Source organism: Antechinus flavipes, chromosome 5, assembly GCF_016432865.1.
Source record: "Antechinus flavipes isolate AdamAnt ecotype Samford, QLD, Australia chromosome 5, AdamAnt_v2, whole genome shotgun sequence".
NCBI lineage: Eukaryota > Metazoa > Chordata > Mammalia > Dasyuromorphia > Dasyuridae > Antechinus > Antechinus flavipes.
The window spans coordinates 100,647,396-100,668,129 of NC_067402.1; the positions used below are offsets into that span (position 1 = coordinate 100,647,396).

Consider the following 20,734-nt stretch of genomic DNA (forward strand, 5'->3'; position numbering starts at 1 on the left):
TTTGTCAGATGATTCCTATGGGACTCATGTGCAGAAATCTTTGTCAAAATCCTAGATAACAGAAATCTTTCAAAACTTGAAGTAAGAGAGGGGAAAGCCACACCTACTTTCTGATTTTCTGCCTCTGTCAAATGACTCGTTAAATTTCTTTTTAAAGCTATTTCAAGTTTTGGGGGTTTATTTTTTTAGAATAACATTATAGATGCACATACACACATACCTACACACACATGCTGGAATTTGACAGTTTCAATTGCAATCATCTTTTGATATTCTGTTGTGTGCATGAAAAAGTCAATTTTTTTTTATTTTTAAGATTAATTTTTTAAAAAGGAAAATATCTTCAGATTGGAAGTTCAGACACCTGAGTTCTAATGTTCACATTTCCATTAAGTGGCAGTGACATTTTGAGCAAGTCACTTTATTCTTCTAGCCCATAAGTCCCCTCATCTGTAAGACATAATTTAACTAAAATTATTCCCTTTAGAATTGCCAATTATTTCTGAATTGGCAAATCTAATGTCTTTTTTCTCAATTATCATCCTTCCTAATCTCTCTGCAACCTTTGACACTATGAGCTGCCCTCTTGTCCAAGATATTCTCTTCTCTAAGGGATTTTAGGACATTGTTCTCTCTGGTTCCCCTGTTGTCTCTCTGACTGATCCATCACAATGTCTTTGGCTATGTTTTTATACAGGTTTTTCCCAATAACTATGGGGCTCTCTTTCTTCTCTCCTTATTCTATCTTGATTGTCAAGGTCAGAGGTGCAAAATGACAACAGTGTACTAGATATGTGTGTAACTGTGCTTCAAGTGTCAAACTTCCTTCTCAGACTTTTCCAAAGTCCTTTCAGAGAACTCAGTTTCAAAGAACCACAACTCCTTCTAGGGGCAAACAAGATAAATTCATCAGACTTGTAGCCCTTATCTCCTTCCCCAGTCTTCCAATTCTTATCAAAGCAAAACTGAACATTAAAAGAACTAACTAGTTTAGGCCAGGGATGTGTGAAGCACCAATCAAAGCACCCACCAGGAGGTGGACAACACTGACCATCATCTATTGTAATGAAGAGTGCTTTATTACATTTCACTGGATTTGTATGAATTCGTTCCTGAATTCATTCAGTGAACATTTTTAGTAAACTCAAGGAGAAAGTGCTTTCCTAGGTGATAAAGATGATAAAAAGAATGAGTTCTCTACTGTGCAAAAGCTTAAGGTATGGTTAGGGAGATAAGACATGTACACAAATAAGTCAGTATATATATATCTGTAATACCATGAGTATAGGAAAGGGAAAAAAAAGCTTGGCTATGTCAGGAAGGTTGGGTCCCATTTCTGATATACATACATTTATGCATACATACACACTTCTACATATGGGTGTATATGTATGTGTATGTATATATACATATATTATATATATATATATAGTATATATAATATGTATATATGTGTGTGTGTACGTGTATGGATATGTGTACGTGTATGTTTCTAAACACTGCTCTCATGTTTTCCCAGTCACTAAAGGAGTGAAGTAAGGTTATGTGCTTGCTCCCATGCTTCAGTAATGCTGTCAAATGCCTTCAATGAAAACAAATACATAATCAAGGTCAGCTACCACACTGATGAAAAATTATTTAATTTGAAAAGGCTGCAAGCCAAGACTAAAGTAGAGGGAGATTTGGTTTTTGCTCCCAGATGAATATGCACTCAATGCAGGCTCTGAAACTGAGATGCAACAAAATATGGATCCATTCCCTTCTGCTTATGCTAATTTTGACCTAACAAATTAATACCCCCTCCAAAAAAAGCCACAGGTGCTTCTCCAGCTAGCATCACATCATCCATACATGGGCCATTTAGCAAATGGACACATTGTATGTATCCTTCAACATTCTAGGATTTTGCATTCACAGATTTTGTTATTTGTGGGTTGACCAATAAATTTTTGGAGATATGCAGCATACTACAAAAATTTTTTAAACTTAATAAGTCATAACTGCATAAATACTATATATTATTCATCTATTTTATAATTTACTACAATACATTTATATACATTTATACATATATGTATACATACATATATACATTAAATGCATTTATATAAATATATATTCATTATAAACAGTTAAATTCTATTAAAAGTTTCAGTGCATTAAAGAACTATGGGAAATGTATTCTCTTTGGAAATATCTCTGTCATCTTATTCATGTGATTTTATCCATCAGTGATAGTTGAACCTTATGCTTTTAATAGGAGAAGGAAATATATGAAGAAGTTGCTGCAGCTACATTCAAGACTTCCAAAACCTTGTATGCTATGCAAGATACTAATCTCACATAGAAATTGCAATGTTTTGTGGGTATAGTAAGTTGTGTAGTTTTGTATAAATAAATATACTCAAAATTATTAAAAATAAAGGGGTTTTGGAAGGTCTAGAGTGATTCGTGGTTTTTTACATTCAGAAAGGTCCCATAACTGTAATCATGGTAAATATTGAGAGATGATTCTGTGTGTGTGTGTGTGTGTGTGTGTGTGTGTGTGTGCTGGGCAAAAGTACTTCATCTCTTCTGCTTTCTAGCAACTCTCTCAATATCATAATTTACACTGTTCAACAAAGTCCCCATTAGTATCTCCCTATATATGATATATATATATCATATAACTGGCTTTTAAAAGTATGCATTATTATTATTCAACAAATATTTATTAAGGACATGTTATGCACATGTACTATCATATATGTTTCTTTCTTTATTATAATGACAAGTAAGATAGGTCATAAAGTCTAAATGTTAAGCAGGACACTATTAAATTGGCCTACCTTGGAATCCACAATGAACAAGGATTGAAATCTAGCTACAAGGAGTTTAGTATATGGAGTAAATTGCAAAAGGTTGACTGCTTTAAAAAGTCCCCGTAGCAATAAAAAAAATGGGCTTAGTTAGTGATGGGTTGAGGGAAGATTGGAAGATAAGGGTGCTATGATCAGATAGATTGGTAAGGAAGTTTAAACATTGGAAGTGAAGCAGCAGTGTTTTGTAAAATAGCCCAGTTTAGGATATTCTTGAAGTATATCTAAAGTAGAACAGAGAGAAGTTCTATAAAGCCAACAAAATAAGCAAGCCCAGGAATGATGAGATTGGGTTATCAGATGGGTTACCAAAGACAAAATTGGAACCAGTGAGTATGATAGTGAGGGACAGTATGTAGAGAAACAGTATGATCTGGTGTAGAAGAAATCTAGGAAGATAAAAGCAAGGTCAATGGCAAGAAGGAACAATGGATAGCTTCAGTCATTATAAGAGAAGATACAGAGAAAGATACAGGGAGAGAATCCAGAACAGGCTTTAGTGTATCATCAAGAACCCTATTCTCTATCCTTATTTCATAGAGTCAAGGGGAGAGGAGAAATGTAAAACCTCCAAAGAAATAGTCAAAGAGTAGATGTGTTGTCTTCAGGAGAGAGCCAAATTTCACTTAAAGCAAGGAAGTTAAAGTAAAAAGAATATAAGAGAAGATGGATTAAGATACACGGCCGTTTGCCCACAAAATATATCAAAATCAAAAATGTAGTATGCCACAAAGAACAGTACAAAAACAATAGAAGAAAAATGAAGCTATCACAAGAAGCACATGTGTGGGACAGGAAAGAATGAGAGGGCAGTTGTAAAGATTCAAAGAGAAGGAGTTAGTCTGAAAGTTTTGTGATTACAACAATTGGATTGGATAATTGGGTGTTGATGGAAGCATTGGTTTAAGAGACAGAAAAGAGGCATATTAAAGAAAAATAGAAATTCTAAAATGAAGAATGCATTGAAACTGAATGGACCATTTCCAAATCTCCCTGTCTTGAAAAAATCCTAATCGAACCTTACCAATTCCAATCAATTCAATAAACATTTATTAAATGTCAGGAACTGTGCTGAATGCTGGAGATACAAATAAGAAAAAGAAAGCTTGCTCCTGTTTTCGAGGAGTTTATAATCTAATGAGAGAAGACAATACACAAGAGAAAGCTAATATGAGAAAAGAGACATTAATTTAGGGATGGGGATCCTCCAGCTCCCAGACTGCATAAGACCCATGAAATTGTTTTCATTATTAATGTTAGGTAATGATGATCTAAAAGATAGGTAGAACAGCTTTCCACTACTTGACTTCTTTAAGCTGATAATTTTGTATGGCCCACAGAATGATATTATAAACATCTAAATGGCTCTTGGCAGAAAAATGGCTGCCCACCCCTGCACTAGGGGGTACCAGAAATTCCAGAGTCTTTCATTTCTTGCCCAAGATTTCATTATAACAGCAGATTTCTTTGGTCACCTAGAAACAACATATTCTTTATCCTCCATTGGCTTTCTTTTTTTAAAAAAATAACTGAAAGTTACACTTTGTCTTACCTCCTCCACCCCTACCTGCCTAAAGCTTCTGCACAGCATCAATTCAATAGTACCAGAAGGTTTATTAACACTCTCATCCCATTCACTTGTCCTTTCTTTGCCATCTGGATTTTGATGAATTTTCCAGAGAGTAATTCACCTCATTTAATAATTTCATCAATCCTTTCTGCCTCACCTGCTCAGTCTCATAGAACTCCTCAACCTCAGTACTTTATCCAAACATGGAGCCCAATTTAGTTCTAGCTAACATGCTTCTGCCAGTTCTTGAAGGGTTAATGCCCTATCCCCCTTCTCTCTCTACACAGAGCAGGTGCAGCCACAAACCCACCCTGGAGATGGGTTGAGCTCTTTAAAAGCCACATCCAGTGTTCCTGAGAGTAGCCGTTGGTTGTTGGGGATACAGAAGGTTTGTGCCAAGAAAAGAAATGACTCTTCAGTTCAGTGGTCCCGCCAACAGCACAGGGATATGTGGCTGAATTCCTCAAACCTGGGGATTTGATGTTAAGGTAACAGAAGGAACTACTTGGTGGACTGCCAGGAAGTTATCAGGAATGCTGTTTATCCATGTTTCATGCTCCTTATAATAGTAGAACATTATCTTTGATTCTTGCTCCACTTCCTGTTGATTCCAATTCACACTGCCTTCTTCTAGATCCTGCTCACATCTCAGTACCACAGGCTGCCTGGCCACTGTAACCAGATATCTGGGGGTTTGGCTAACTTTGCCATCTGTGAAATAGGTGATGGAATGAGACAGCAGTTAGGGGATTAGCAGGAAACCATGAGGAAAAAGTTCCAAACTGGGTCCTGGCAGTTCTCTCATTGCCGCAGACTCACCTATTCTGAGGAGAAAAATAACCACATAGCAGAAAACACTGAAGCCCATGGTGGAATCAGAGCAGCAACTGATGTGTACCTAGGTGGACTATGGCGGTCATTTGGTATTTTACGTGTTATGGACAGGACACTGGGAATCTCTTGTCCCTATTGGATGGTTTCCATCAATGATATCACTGGCTTTATTTATCTTCCCTTCCTAAACCCCACCCACTTAAGCAATACTTATCATTCCTATTTCTTGTTTCATTCTCTTCCTAGAGCTAAACTGATCTTTACAGCCCCTAATACATAGTAAGAGCTTAATTAAATGATTGTTAATTGACTGATTAATCAATCAACAAACATTAAGTGTCTGCTATATGTTCCAGGCACATTAATAATTTCTGTGGATACATAAAGAAGCAAAAGACAATTCTTGCCCTTAGGGAATGCACAGTCCTCCTTACAGGAGGACTTTTTTTTCCCCCTGCCAAGGGTTATTTGGATATTTATAACATCATTTCTGGGTCATACATACAAATTATCAACTTGTGGAACTCAAGTAGTGGAAGACAATTGTACCTACCTTTCAGCTCATCATAGTCCATGGTTGATTATGCAAATGATTTCACAAACTTTTTATAACCTAGGAGGTTCCCCACCCCTGTTCTAAAGGGAGAGATAACATAAGCAATCTGTATACAGGATGAATAGGAAATAATTAAGAGAGAAATTACTATAACCTAAAGAGATTGGAAAAGGCTTCCTTCTTACCTTTTGGTAAGACTTTGGCTGGGAATTAAAGGATTCCAAATTTGGACTGAGTTTTGTTCAATGTGAGAAGAGTCCCATTCCTTAGTAACTAATGGGGTTACTTCATCTATCTGCATCATGTCACACACAGATATAACTGTATTGATATGATTCTTCCATTTCATCTCTTTCCCATCTTTGTTCATTTTTCCTGCTCAACATTTATATGATTTCCTGAACTCAATATCTTATCTTATACTGTTTGATAGTTCATCATAAATCCCGTTTTATCCCCATATAGAATGTGACCAATAAGACCTTCTTATCATCTCCCCTCTCACTCAGAAGTCCACATAGATTTCATGAACAACCTAGTCATTCATGTCTGAAGTTGAGAACTGCTCACAGGGACAAATGACCAAAGTTAACCTCCAGAACCAGAAATTTATCTGGTTTCCCTTTTCTCCAAAGCTTCTCTTCTTGCTCTCTCAAAATCCTGTGGATTCTAAAGACAAAGGAGACTCAATTCTGTCTGTTCTATTTTTGTCATTACCCAATTCTTTCTCTTTCCCATCATCCACTTTATCTACCACAAAGAATCCTTTGCTGTCCTCTGCCAGCCTCTTTTAGTAGTGGGTGGGCAGGAGATAGAAATTATAGAAGGGTGCTTTTCTTTTGTATGGATTGCATTTTTTTCATCCCTGAATTGATATTAGAGTTCCTGAGAGCATGAACCTTTACCACCACGGGCTCTTTTTTGTTTCCTTCTCCCCCTCCCACCAGACTGTCTCCCTTGGGGGGGCAATCCCAGTCCCTTCTACATTTTCAGTGAAACCACAGAGCCTCCTAGTGAGACAAAGTTGACAGGTCTTTCATGCTCCTTTCTGGGTGGGTTTCTAGAAACAAAAACTCTTGGTAGTATTCTGACTTGCCTGGATGCTTTTCTGCCAGCCTTTCCTCCCTGCCCATCTAAGCTAAATCTCAGAATGTCTTTATTAGTTCTGCCAGATTCTCCCACCCCTACTCACTTCCCAGTCACCTTTTGCTCAGCTGCTTGATTTTACAACTCCTCTTCCTTTATCATTTCTCCTTCCATAGATAAGAAGTGTCACATCTTGACTTCACAGAATTTAGTAAAATGAAAAACTGTCACTAAAATGTTCCCAAAGTCAGTTATGTAGGGGAAGACTCTGACAGACTGACCCAAACAGCCCAAGCCAGCAGGATGGTTGTCTTGAAGAAAGAAAAGCCACACTTCCCTACATTAAAAACCCAACCCCATCCCCAGGGCCATATTGGATGGGGGATGATTTTAGGAGCTATAGAAGAAGCTTGAATTCAAATCACTAGATGCCACTTAGACTATATTTTCTGTAACTATTGCCTCCTATTTTTAGAGGAATCAAATCTGATTTCTTCCTCTCCATCTCACATTGTACTCACAGCAGCTGGTGGCTTGGGGAATAGAGTGTTCTACACAGAGTCAGCAAGACCTGAATTAAAATCTAGCCCCAGACACTTACCTATCAGTTGTTTGACCCAAAGCTCATCACTTTATCCCTGTTTTTTTTTTTTATCAGTTTCCTCTCCTAAAAAATGGCAATAATCATAGCACCTACTTTACAGGGTTGTTGTCCAAGATCAAATGAGATCTTTTTTAAAGCACTTAACACTGTCCCTGATACACAGAAAATGTTACATAAATGTTTATTCCAGTTATCTCAACCATTGCTCTGGTTTGCTTTCATTGTTAGGAATTGTCAAGGCTTGTCCATAGTAGAGTAGGGTGAGCAAAAGGAAGAATGCAGCTTCTCCCTGAGGTTTTTGATCCAAGTCCCTTGATATGTGGACAAAAGCTGGAAATATAGAGGCTACTGTCAGTGACAATAGTCATTGTTAGGGGAGAGGGTTTTACATACAATTGACTAACACAGAGCCCAGTCCTATCAAAGCTTTCTGACAGATGGCTTAGGAGTCACACTTGGAGCTGGAAAGGGACTTAGAGGTAATCTAGTTAACTACATTAAACTCAAATAGAATAGGGACTAATAATCTTTGCATTAGGATCTCTCTGTTGGCTACACAATGACTTAGAAAACCATACATTAACATTGTCTATGTTGTGTGTGTGTTTTATTTATCTTGTTAAACATTTCCAATTACATTTTAATCCACTTAAAACTGCCTTTGGGTCATTTATATGCCCCAGGAGGCCCAGAGGACATGTGCTTGACACTTCTGATCTAATCCAACCTCTTCACATTAGTTAAATGTGATGAAAAAATCTACCTAAAGTCACCCAAGTAATAAAAGGGTAGGAATTGAATCCAGGCTCATTGATTCCAAAATGCAGAAAAATCTTTTCATGCTCCTTTCCTATCTTCTTCCCATGATATTAATAATCTTACCCCTCTTTATTTTCACTGCTATCACCATAGTAAAAGCTTTTTGTTATTGTCCCTTTTGGACCAATACTAAAGAGTAGATTACTGCCAAAAACCTAAGCAAATGGAAACCTTTCTCAGCTATTGTTTATCAGATGAGTTTAAGGAGCCAAATCCCTCTCCTATTTCAAAAGAACTCCATCCTGGGATCTTTTTGTTCCATAGGAAATGGGGAGAGGGGAGGAGGGATGAAAGAAATTTAAATAATTCCTTTCCTTCAATTATAAATCAGATTACCTAATTTTATATCCTGGTTTATATCTTCTTAATTGTGTTGTTTTAATTCAGGGGTCCTCAAACTACAGCCAGCCGGCCAGATACAGCCGCTGAGGATGATTATCCCCCTCACCCAAGGCTATGAAGTTTCTTTATTCAAAGGCCCACAAAACAAAGTTTTTGTTTTTACTATAGTCTGGTCCTCCAACAGTCTGAGGGACAATGAATTGGTCCCCTATTTCAAAAGTTTGAGGACCCCTGAATAGAAATCAGTTTTCACTTGTATTTAGGATCCAGTACCGAGTTGAGATGTGGTTCTGAATTGTTATATAATTGGCATGCCTTGCTTAATAAATTGATATTCTCAGAAGCTCAAACTTTTGTTCCTCAATTATTTCAGATCTCACCCAACACACAACATAATATCATGGCACTTCCTAAGGATATGGAGTGATAGGTAGGTCGGTAGTTTTTGATAGAAGTTACATAAGATCCTCTTTAAATATTGTTTTGTCTTGAAATATTTGTCAGCCTTTTTCTTATATGTTCCATTGAGTTGGTCAAACTCAACTCTTCTGTAGTCAGATTTCTAGCAATATTTGACGTCTCGTAGAAAGCATACTGAAGCTTAAACTGACCTTGAGTATTTTTAATTAAATTATTTTTTCCTACTTAGCAAAAATTTATTTTCTTTTTTCTTCTCCATTCCCCCTTCCCACCATTGAACAAACAAGGTTTTTTAAAAAAAGAAACTAAGCATTATGACAAATATGAATTAGTAAATATATATAATAAAGAGAAGCAAATCCTGTCATATGTTCAAAATTGTATGCCTTGTTCTGCATTTTGAATTCATCACCTCTCTGACAGAAAATTGTTTTATTTTTAGTCCTCTGGAAGTGTGATTTGCCTTCTAAAGTTCTTTAATGTAATGGTATAAATGTTATACAATGCTGTCGTTATATAAATTGTTCTCTTGGAGTTGCTCACTTCACTCTGCATAACTTCATACAAGTCATCAGTTTTCTCTGAAAGTATTCATTTTGCTTTGGGCATAATAGTATTCTATTATATTCATATTTACAATTTGTTCAGTTATTTCACAATTGATGGGCATCCTTTTAATTTATGGGTTTCTATCACTATAAAAAGAGCTGCTACAAATATTTGCACAAATGTATCCTCTTTCTTTTACCTCTTTGGGATATTCTTAATTGTGGTATTACTAAGTCACAATTTAGTGATATGGGGGACATGGTTCCAAATTGTTTTTCTGAATGACGACCAATTCACAATTCTACCAACAGTGCATGAATGTGTCTTTTTTCCAGAAGCCCTTAAGCATCTGTAATTTTCTTTTTTGGTCACATTTGTCAATATAGAAGGAACCTCAGAGTTACTTTAATTTTTATTTTTGCATGAATCATGAATTATTTGAAACATTTTTATATAGTTGCAGATAGCTTGGATTTCTTATTTTATCAAATTGTTTGTTCATATCCCTTCATCATTTATCATAAGGGAATGGATCCTCTTCTTATAAATGTGAGTTAATACATTAGAAATAAGACCATTATCAGGGAAACTTGATGCAACCTACCCTAGTATTTAATGTTATGGTAAGTATTATAAAAGTGATTTGTAAAACAAATGAGTTCTCATGGAGATGGTGGTAGGACTTTTCTGAAAATCCCAATTTTTTCTTTTCTTGAAAGAGACAGCTGGACATCAGCAAAATTATTCTCTCTCTTAGAAAGCATGAAGAAGCACTGCATGAATTAAGAATTCTAACACTAAACTTTACTCCAAATTAAAACAGAATGAAAAGAAACTAAGTCCTTCAAAATAAATCACTGACTCAACACACATTTTAAAAATGCCTCCTTTAAGCCAGATAATGTGTTGGGTGTTGGAGACAAAACAGAAAAATGAGACCATCACATCAAAAAGCTTGCATTTGACTGGAAGGAGGAACAGAGCATACAACATGTTCATAGCTGAGTAAATACAGATACAAAATACATGCAAAACAGTAAATTGTTGGGGTCACTGATAGCTGGCAGAATCAAGAAAGGCCTCTTATTATAGTTAGCCCTTGAGCTGAGCCTCTTAGGGAGCTGGAAGCTCTAAAAGTAGGGGGAAGGAAAGCAAGTATTTTAGGCATAGGATATACAACCTGTTTAAAGGCAAAGAGCAAGGAAGTGAAATCCCACTAAGCAGACTATATGTGAAATATGTGAAGAGGAATAATGTATAATATATGTAGCTATCTGTCAGATTGTAAAGAGCTTTAAATGCTTGAGAAGCTTTTGTAGTGTATTTTATAATAAATATTAAAACATTTTGAATTACTTGAGATCAGTCTGTAATTTTCAGAAAAGGGTCTGACAGAATATAATCTATAGAATGTCATCCAAGGCTATCTTTCTCTATTTCTGAGTAATTGTGCATGTCTCTGGGGAAAATATTTTAAACTTTTTAACTCTCTTTTTATTCAATTATATAATCAAATATAGCATTGAAATAAATGTTTGCAAGGCCAACTTGAAATAGAAAAAGATATGACAAAGCAAAGAACATTTCAAGTGCATTTTACAAAGTCAAATTTAGATCTAATGTAAGGAAAAACTTAGACCTACCTAAAAATGTAATGTGTCACTTCAAGGATTATTGGATTTCCTCTTACCAGATATCTTCAAACAGAATCTGTGTGGACCTTTCCAGGTATATAGTAGAAAGGAGTATTATGTGATCTCAGGTTGCTTTAAATTTTAAGATACTGTAATGCTAATTTGAAACTATGTCCAAAGAGCTATAAAATTGTGCGTACCCTTTGTTTTTTTTTTAATTTTTTAATTTAAATTTATTTTTATAGCTTTTTATTTACAAAACATATGCATGGATAATCTTTCAACACTGACCCTTGCAAAACCTTCTGTTCCAAATTTTCCCCTCCTTTCCCCCACCCCCTCCCTTAGATTGCAGTTTATCCAACATATGTTAAATGTGTTAAAATATATATTAAATCCTATATATGTATACATATTTATACAGTTATCTTACTGCACAAGAATAAATGATAAAGCTATAACTAGCAATTCTGGGTCCTAGAGCAAGCACTTCAAAATCCATCAGTAGGCAAAAAGCATGAGAGATACCCTGTAGTCACTTTTTAAAGACAAATTCAGGCAGGCAAGGGAGTCCTCAGATCTCAGGACCCAAAAGATCAATGCAGCTGAAACTGAACTTGGTCAAATGACTTGTCCACACAAGTAGGAAATAATAAATTTGATATTCAAACATAAGTGTTCAGACTCACTTCTCTAGATGACTCAATGAATTCAAAATTGGCTTTTTGCTCTCTATTCAGAATGAACAGGTTTTCTTTATGTTGTTAGATCAGATTTGGTTATTCAAACCACTCTCGTTTTCTGAGAGTGTTTTGTACACTCTCTGGAAGACAAAATAAGAAGTTTTATAACTTCTGTCCAATTATTGCTATGGAGCTAATTTTCAACCCAACACTTTCTGAATTCCATAGTTCTCTGGTGATTTCTTAAGCCAAAGTCCACATCCTTCTAACTCAGAGGTAAGTCGAATGAACTTCTGTTTGAGGGAAAGAAAATATTAAATGAACTTCAATGAAGTATTTACAGTATTTAAAGATTATTTCAAAATCTTGTCCTTTGGCTTACTGGAGAAGTATAAGTAATAAAGACTGAATCTTGCGGGGAAAGCTGAAAACTATTTTTTAAAGTTCTTTACATGTTTGGAAAATGTGAGATTTTTCAAAAGTTTTCACCATGGAAAAATATTCCTTCTGATCTGAAACTGAGTGAGGATTTGAAAAGATCAAACAATCTTTAAATATGCCTTAAACATGCTTTAAATCACAGTCAAAGGGCATTTGCACAATATGCAATCATCTTTCTTTCTCCCAAAATGTCACTTAAAGAAAAGGGCATGAAAGACCTCTGAACTGTCATGTCTATAGCTAAGTTTTGGGACAACACATTCAGAAAACAAAACAAAACAAAAAACAGAGGAACTGCAAAGGCAGTTACCTGAATTGGAAAGTGAGCTTTAATCCGGGAGATTTAGGCACCAATACAAACTAGGACTGGGCTCCTCCCATTCAAAGGGAAAGATGGGAGGAACACAATCCTAGTTAAGGTCATTGGATCATAGGTCTACTGCACAGACCATCTAATCTAAATTCCTCTTTGATTTTTAATAAAAAATATATTACATTTATTAACATCATTTTAACAGACTTATTTATTAAGCAAATATTTCCACTAATGACACCATTCCTTGCTATTTTAGAAATAAACTATATAAAAATTTTGGCTCAATTTTTTAAATTTGCAAAATAAAGGTGTTCTTAGGAGAGATCAATTTATTTTTCCAAAATAAGCAATAGTTCAAGAAATAACCCATCTGTACAGAATTTTTCATTTTAAAATATTTTTTTTAATTTTTTATTTATTTTATTCTGAACTTAAAAAAATAAAAAGGCTTCCATAACATAGTAGAATAGAAGGGAGGAAAAAAAGATGATCATATATGGAACTAAAAATGTGTTATCTACAACTTGCCATTCCTTTTAGATATATAATAAATTTATCATGTAACTCTTTCCCTCCCCCTTTTTTTTCCAGGGGAGTTAGTGACTCCACCATCTGTAGAATTTGTTAAAAAGACAGGAAAAGGATGACTAAGTCAAGATAAAGTTTAGATTTAGCCTTCAGCAAAGTCAAGATGAGAGATTCTTGTGGGCTCAAGCCTTATCAGCTTTCAGCAAATATAGAGAGATAGATAGATAGATGATAGATAGATAGATAGATAGATAGATAGATAGATAGATAGATAGATAGATAGATAGATAGATATAATGAGGAATCTGATTCTCTGGAAAGATCCAGGAAGAAACGGATTGTTTTATTAAGGAACTTAATTACACTGTTTTCATATCCTGGTATTTGGGAGTTGAGATGGAGTTGAGTTCTAAATCTCTGGTCTCCAGATGCATAATCCATCAGGGAAGGAGATGACTGGCTGCCTCAGGAAGTATTGGGAATATTTTTATCCCTTTTAAGAGTTTGGTCCTAGAAATAGAGGAGTTGCCTTGATTTTTCCCTCTAGATCCTATTGGTACCAATTCACGGTATCATGTTTCTGATACTGGTCACATTTCAGGTTCATTGTCTGACCTGTTCCTGTAACTAGATATTTTGAGTCTGAATGAATTCATCAATCACAAAGCACACGAAGAAGATGAAAGAAGCTAGGAAGTTGATCCTGTATTGAGGGCTAGTAAGTTAAAGCTGTGAGCTAAAGTTTAAATCTGTAACCTCATTTCGAGATTTGCCATTTGTTCCTAGGATGCATCAGCTGCTAAGAGACAAGTGGTGATACAAGTGTGTCCATAGTGGGGCCTGAGCTTCATTGGGAAAACCCAGTTCAAGACTGTGTCATCTGAAGAGAAAGAGATGGAATTCCTTGTGACCACTGGATGGTTTCTAGCTGTGATGTCTTCTACCCTGCTGGTCTCCTATATACCAAGAGGATTTTCTTTAAAAAAAAAAAAAAAGCCACAGTTGATTTTTCCTTCTACAAAAAGTACCTGATCTTTACAGTTGTCTATATTGTCGTGATGGTAGAGGAGAATTGGACTAGGCAGGGGTGGATTGGGCTGGATTGATCTGAACTGGTTGTTAAAAAAAAAAATCCAGACTCTCTAATATCTTTATACATATATATATATATATATATCTGAAAGAGTTGTTCATTTTCCCCATGTTAACTACTTGTGCAATCAAATCTATGAACTCCCATGTTCTTCAACCCCCAAATACATCCAATTGAAAACTATCATATATAATAGTACATGACTGCTGATTAATAGAACACAAAGAGTTCTCCTTTGTGTTGCAGAAAGAGTTGCTCATCTGGTTTTCCTCTCCTGATTCTGACCTGATTTCCTCCCTTTCCTGAGAAACCCCTCATTTTCACACAATGGTTGCCAGCTGCCCAGACTGCTGCTCCTCTTTTTCCAGGATAACTCAACAAAGGAAGCATTCATAGCCTTTGGGTCATTAGAGGTAGAGATGGGAGGAACCTTAGAAGAAATCTAACATAACCCTTCATTTTATATATGAGCAAATTGAATGAAGAGAAACTAAATGATTTTCCCATGACTACATAGGTAATAAATAAAAAATGGATTCAGGATTTAAGCTCAGTATTTTTTATTCCAAATTCAGAGCTCTTTTTATTATATGTTATCCTGCCTCTGGCTTTAGAATAAGAATAAAAAGAGTTGGAGATCACTTTGCAAAGGTTAAAGAGCCTCCTTTTTGTCTTGCTAACATGGCTCATCTTCCTGAGTTCAAAATCTGACCTCAGATAGGATTAGCTATGTGACCCTTGACAACTAAATTTAATACCATTTACCTCAGTTTTATCATCTATAAAATGAGCTGGAGAAGAAAATGGGAAATCGCTCCAGTATCTCTGCCAAGAAAACCCTAAATGGGATCACAAAGAGTCAGACCTGACTGAAAAATGAAATATTTTCTACTCTCTGAGGCCTTGACCCATTCTCCCTACCAGAATCCTTTTTTTCAAATAGAATGAATCTGTATTGTGCTGGCCAACATATTAAACCAGTCTTTCTCATTATGATTGTATTTCCTACTAGTTAGATACCCCAGGTTGCACATCCTCTGTCTTGTTCCCACCCACCCCAGCCACTATTTCACTGGTTGTCTTGGCTGTGGTTTCCTTCTGCTCAAAAGTCCTGCTTTCTCCTTATGTGACTAAGAGAGGAAAAGCAAAGGTTCTTGTGGCAGACTTTGATGGAGTTCTCTCACTGTGTCACTAGTGCTGCAGAAATAAAGGCCACTATCTTCAGGACTCACACCAGTCACTGTCAAAGTGGAAGATTTTGACTCTAGTTGAGTAATAGGGAACTTGGTTTCATTAAATCCCTTCTCATAGGTGGCTGAGAAGCCCTGGTTTGTAATACCAATAAGCACCAAACCCTGCTGTGGAAGCTGCTGGTACCATAACATGGTGGTAAATTGACCCTCATTTTGATAGCAGTCAATCTTCACTGAGGTCCCACTCTTCCAGATCCCTCTGCTTGGCTTCTGAGAAACGAGCTCCCCAAGACCAGCACCTGATAGAACACAGAATGGAGAGATAAGAGAAAGCAGCCACTTCTGGACTCAGAGAAAGCTCTAACTGGGAAAATATGTTATTTTCCCTTTCTCCAACCACCATTTTTCCAACCCTTGCCTAGATCATGTCAGAAACCAATACCATTGTATTATCTTTCTCCCCAGCAGATGAGGTAGAATCTGCTCCTCATTGTACTTCATTTACTGCCTGAGCCAGTGCTTTAATACCCTTAGTACCCCTTCATGCCCTCTAAAGAGGAGCTATTCTCTCCCTTCTTTCCCTGGTACCTTCACTACTGCCTCCCCGTTCCCACACCAGTGGATTTCATAATACATACTAGGCCCCAAGAGCAACAGGAGGAGCAACATTTTTATTCTTGGTTTCAGTCTTTTGCTTTGGGGAGAGGCTGATGAAGAGGAGTTTCAGTATTTCTCTGCTTTCTTCTTCTCTCTTCTCTCTGCTTCTGGCCCCTCCTCTCCTCAAAATTCATTTTATAGAACCATGGAGTAGCTATGGTATGGCCTCTAGTGGAACTGTGGGACAATTTCACCTAAAAACCAGCTTCATTCACAAGAACTCTCTCCATCCCATCCCACATGTCTATATAGAACCCCAGAATATTGGTGTGGGAAAAAACCCATTAGATAAGGAAACCCAAACCCTTACAAGTTTAGTCAACTGCTCAAAGTCATTGTTTTTCTGGGTCTAAGATAGTGTCACATGTGGTTTATTGAACAGAGAGCTCCTACTCACTCACCTCTTTTCTCAGAATGACCAGATATGGTTCCTGGAATAGATTAATCCATGGATGTTCAAATCATGAACCTCAATTTACTCTAACCTGAGAATAAAACCTGATACTATTCCCTGGGAGAAAATGAAGAAGGCTGACAGCTTCTTCCCAGGGTCTCCTTTCCACAGTCATGGCCATAACCCAAATAAAAAGAGCAGCTGGTGGCCTAGTGGATAGAGTTGCGGGCCTGGGATCAGGAATACTCATATTCCTGAGTTCAAATCTGGTTTGAAAAAATTTATTATTTTTGTATGATATTAATAGCTCATTATTAAGTTAGGATCCAGGCTTTTATGTCAGTTAATCTCTAAAAAATACAACCCTCAGGGTACATGCTTTTCAATTTTTGGCCAGACCCTACCCAGCTAGGAGAACATACATTTGTTTAGAGTATTAAAAAAAAAATCAACCCTAGGCAAGTTCTTGCCCCAAGGAAATGAATTCCTGTCCTTGTAACCCTCCATTAAAGTTTAGAGTGACCTAGTTTATGAAGGAGAAAACCAAAAAAAAAGCCAGAGTGGTGTGGATACAAATGGATTCCCCTGTCCATATTAAAAGGCAGCTGGAGGCAGCTGAATATCATGATCCTAGTCCACAGATGAGGATTGATTTTTACTTACCAGGGGCATTCCATTTTACAGAGATATTTAAAGCATTCAGCATCTATATTGGGAGTCTAGTTTTCCAAGAGAAATCACTGATCATAAAATTATTATCTAACCTAATTAATAAATTGATTATTAATTACCCCAAAACTCTGTCTCTCAGGTTTTTCTTTAAACACAGCCTTCAGATATTTATTAGGTATGTGATTCTGGACAAGTCGTTTACTCCTGTTTGCCTCAATTTCCTCATCTGAAAGCTGGAAAAGGAAATGGCAAACCATTCCAGTATCTTTGCCAAGAAAACTCTAATCAGAGTCACAAAGCGTCAAACATGACTAAAAACCAACTGAACAACAATCTAAATAGAAGTCTTCAGTACTTCTTATCTAGGCAATTATAATAGCTTTGTAATTGTTCTGTCTTTGCTAGGGTTCTCTCTTTATAAACCTGATCCTCCAATTAGATACCAAAATAATTTTGAAGCACTAGTCTCTTCATGTCCTTATCCTATTTGTCACTTGTCCTTGTTGGCTCTTGATTACCTATAAAATAAAATGCAAACTTCCCTCCTTAAAATTAAAAGCCTTTCATTTTGCTGAAATTTCTCTTCTTTGTTCTTAAAACGGTAAGCTTTGGATTCTATCACCCACCTCTTACTTTGGCATAGATTGTCCCTTATATATTTTTAGAATTTTTTTTTTGCTTCTTGGAATTCTTAGCTTCCTTCAAGATTCAAATCAGTTCCAATCTTCCATAGGAAAACTTCCCTGATTCCTCATCTTCTTTCTCAAATTATCTTGCACTTTACCATATGTTAACATACCACCAGTATCATAGGGTGAAAACACATATTCTAGGAACACAGGGTCCATAGGCCACATTACAAACACATCTAAGAAAATTCACACCTCTGATGCTACACAGCTTCCAAATTCAGAATTTATTAAGTCTTCCAAAAATGCCATGAAGTACATTACTTTTTTTTTCCATAAGCAAGTGTCTTTTGCTAGTCTCTTGTTGCTTGTCTCTGCTATCATCTGCTGCATCTCCTTCCTCTATAAGGCACCATCTTCTTCTATAAGAGAAGTTCTTCAGCCTGATAGTCCCCAGTATCATCTTTAGTTCCATCATGTGTTATGCCTCTGAAAAGAATGTATCAAGGGCCACGTATGAGCTTCCTAACAACAGGGATTGGTGGATGGTGACTGAAGCTTGTAACCAGGGTTAAGATGATTCTGAAATGCTGTGTATTTGTTGTTGGCATGGAGATATGTGATTCCATCCACCAAACTCAGAGAGCTTATATGAAGACAACAGAGAGAAGTGCTTTTTCCCCTTTTCTAGATCATTGTTACAGTAATAAAGAATCCATTATGGTTTCTGCTTCAGATCCCAATAGTAGCAACATATATATATAAAGTGTGTGTGTGTGTGTGTGTGTGTGTGTAATTTATTCTGTTCACATTTCATTGTTACTTCCTACCCCTCTAAGCAGATATCTTGGAGATTTCTTGACTTCACTGTTAGTAGAATATGTAAAAATAGAAGACAGAATTTGAGAGACTGTCCTTGTAAAGAAACTTCATGCTGACACCCTGAAAAAAAACATATATGGAGCTGGGGTCTTCCAAACATAGGTCAAGAAGTTTCAGCCCTAGATTCATCCATTAACAGGAGATTAATTTGCAAGCGGACATCCTTAACTCAAAGGTTGTCCAGAAATTGGAGGGTTGGTGCTCTAGGGATCTCCTATCACCATTGGGCTATATCTATATGTGATAACAACTGGGAATCTAAAGCATCCTTTGACTTGGGCTTGCCTTGATTATTCTTCTCTTTTTATTCTTTGTTCTAAACAACTTTCTACAGAGATGTCTGGAATGGGCTGAAGAGAAGTTGGATGACTAGAAAGAGTAGTTCCATTCACTATACTTATCTGAAGTGGATGATACTATTCTTGCATCAATTATATGGCCACTTGGTCCTCACCGTACAAACTTCTCCCTTCAAAAGAAATTGTGTTAACAGGCTTGGAACTATTTGGTGAGGCAGAAATATTAGATACACACACACACACACACACACACACACACACACACACACACACCCCTCTGATCCACAATTTGATGGATATGTATTTTCCACTTCCCCATCCTAATCTCTTTTCTCATTCTTAGTAGCTTCTAAATTTCAATGGAACTACAATATATTCTAGTGTCTAATAAGCTTGAGTTTCATTTCCTATTTTGTTTTCTTAATTAGACTGGTTTTCCAAAACCTATGTAACTTTATAAGTCATAATTGGTTTATATCAGGATTTCATAAACGTTTTCCCATTCACAATCTTTTTGTCTAAGAAATTTTTACATTACCCCAGGTATATACCTATATATTAAAAAGATACACAAGTTTAACATTTCCTTATAATAAATCCTAAGTCCACAGTCCCCATATTCAGTTATGAGAATATGGAATCACAAACCATCATTTAAGAAGCTAGGGTTTATGCTACTCTGGTACAGCAATCCAAACTTGTCTAGGTTTAGATGAGTGAATTGCTTCTATTTAAATATTCACAGAATAGATAGGAATAGGAGTAGAGAGATATGTAAATAATCCCTTGATCAAGTATTTATTATCAATTCAATTTGTTTTCTTCTCAGTTCTTTCTGCCCTATGCAGAGATCTCTGGATTTCAATGGCATTACAGTGTCCCCTGGTGGTCAATGGGGTAGGATTCTCTTGTTCTAACTGTTCCATGGAGAGCTGTTGAAAAGATGAGTATTGAAGACATAAAATCAATTTCTCCTTTGTGTCCTGCCAGCAAATGGCACCAAAAGCCCAGAGAGAAGGGAACATATTGCCCTCTCGTATTATTTCATTGACTTCTTTTAGCTAAGCAGAGATATAGATCTTTTTATCTTCCTTAATCTCATGCTCTTTAGAACCAGACAACCTTGGCAACTATTTCCATAAAAGCTCCCTCATTATCTCTTTATGCTACCAGTCAAGGTTCCTCACATTTCCTTGGAACATGACCATGAGCTTAAACCTTTTACTTTTTTTCTCAAGTATGCCTTACATATAGGGCTTGACCTGACACATACTAAGTTCTTAATAAATGGTTGCTATGGAAACTGATGGAACCAGTTCATGAGGAAGAGTTGTTTCATCATTTATATAATAGCTGGTTTGTATTCCAACTTCACTCCTCCAGATTCCTCGGCATGCCCTTTCAGAGATGAAGGCGCAAGGCTAAGAAGATGGAGGAACAATTAGAGAGAGTAAGACATTTCTCTAACCTAGTCAAAGACCTGTCTCGTTAGCCTCTCCCCTAGAGATGCCCAATACTGTTACTCTGTCTTACGGGATAATAACATCCTGCTGAACAGGCAATTTGGAGGTTTTTAACCCTCTTCCTGAAGACACTAGAGATTCTAGTGAGGAGAATGAGAAAGTCTATAATGTCAGTGAGGATGGAGAGGAAAGAGGATGAGGTAAAAGTTTTG

General features: G+C 36.5%; 1 gene segment (V, D, J or C); it reads right to left on the bottom strand.

Annotated features, from left to right (window-relative positions):
• Positions 1 to 15,463: 15,463 nt before the first annotated feature.
• LOC127538598 (T cell receptor beta variable 20-1-like) lies at positions 15,464 to 16,400 on the bottom strand. The segment is given in 2 exon segments: positions 15,464 to 15,825; positions 16,165 to 16,400. Coding segments are annotated over 2 exon segments (393 nt in total).
• Positions 16,401 to 20,734: the final 4,334 nt, after the last annotated feature.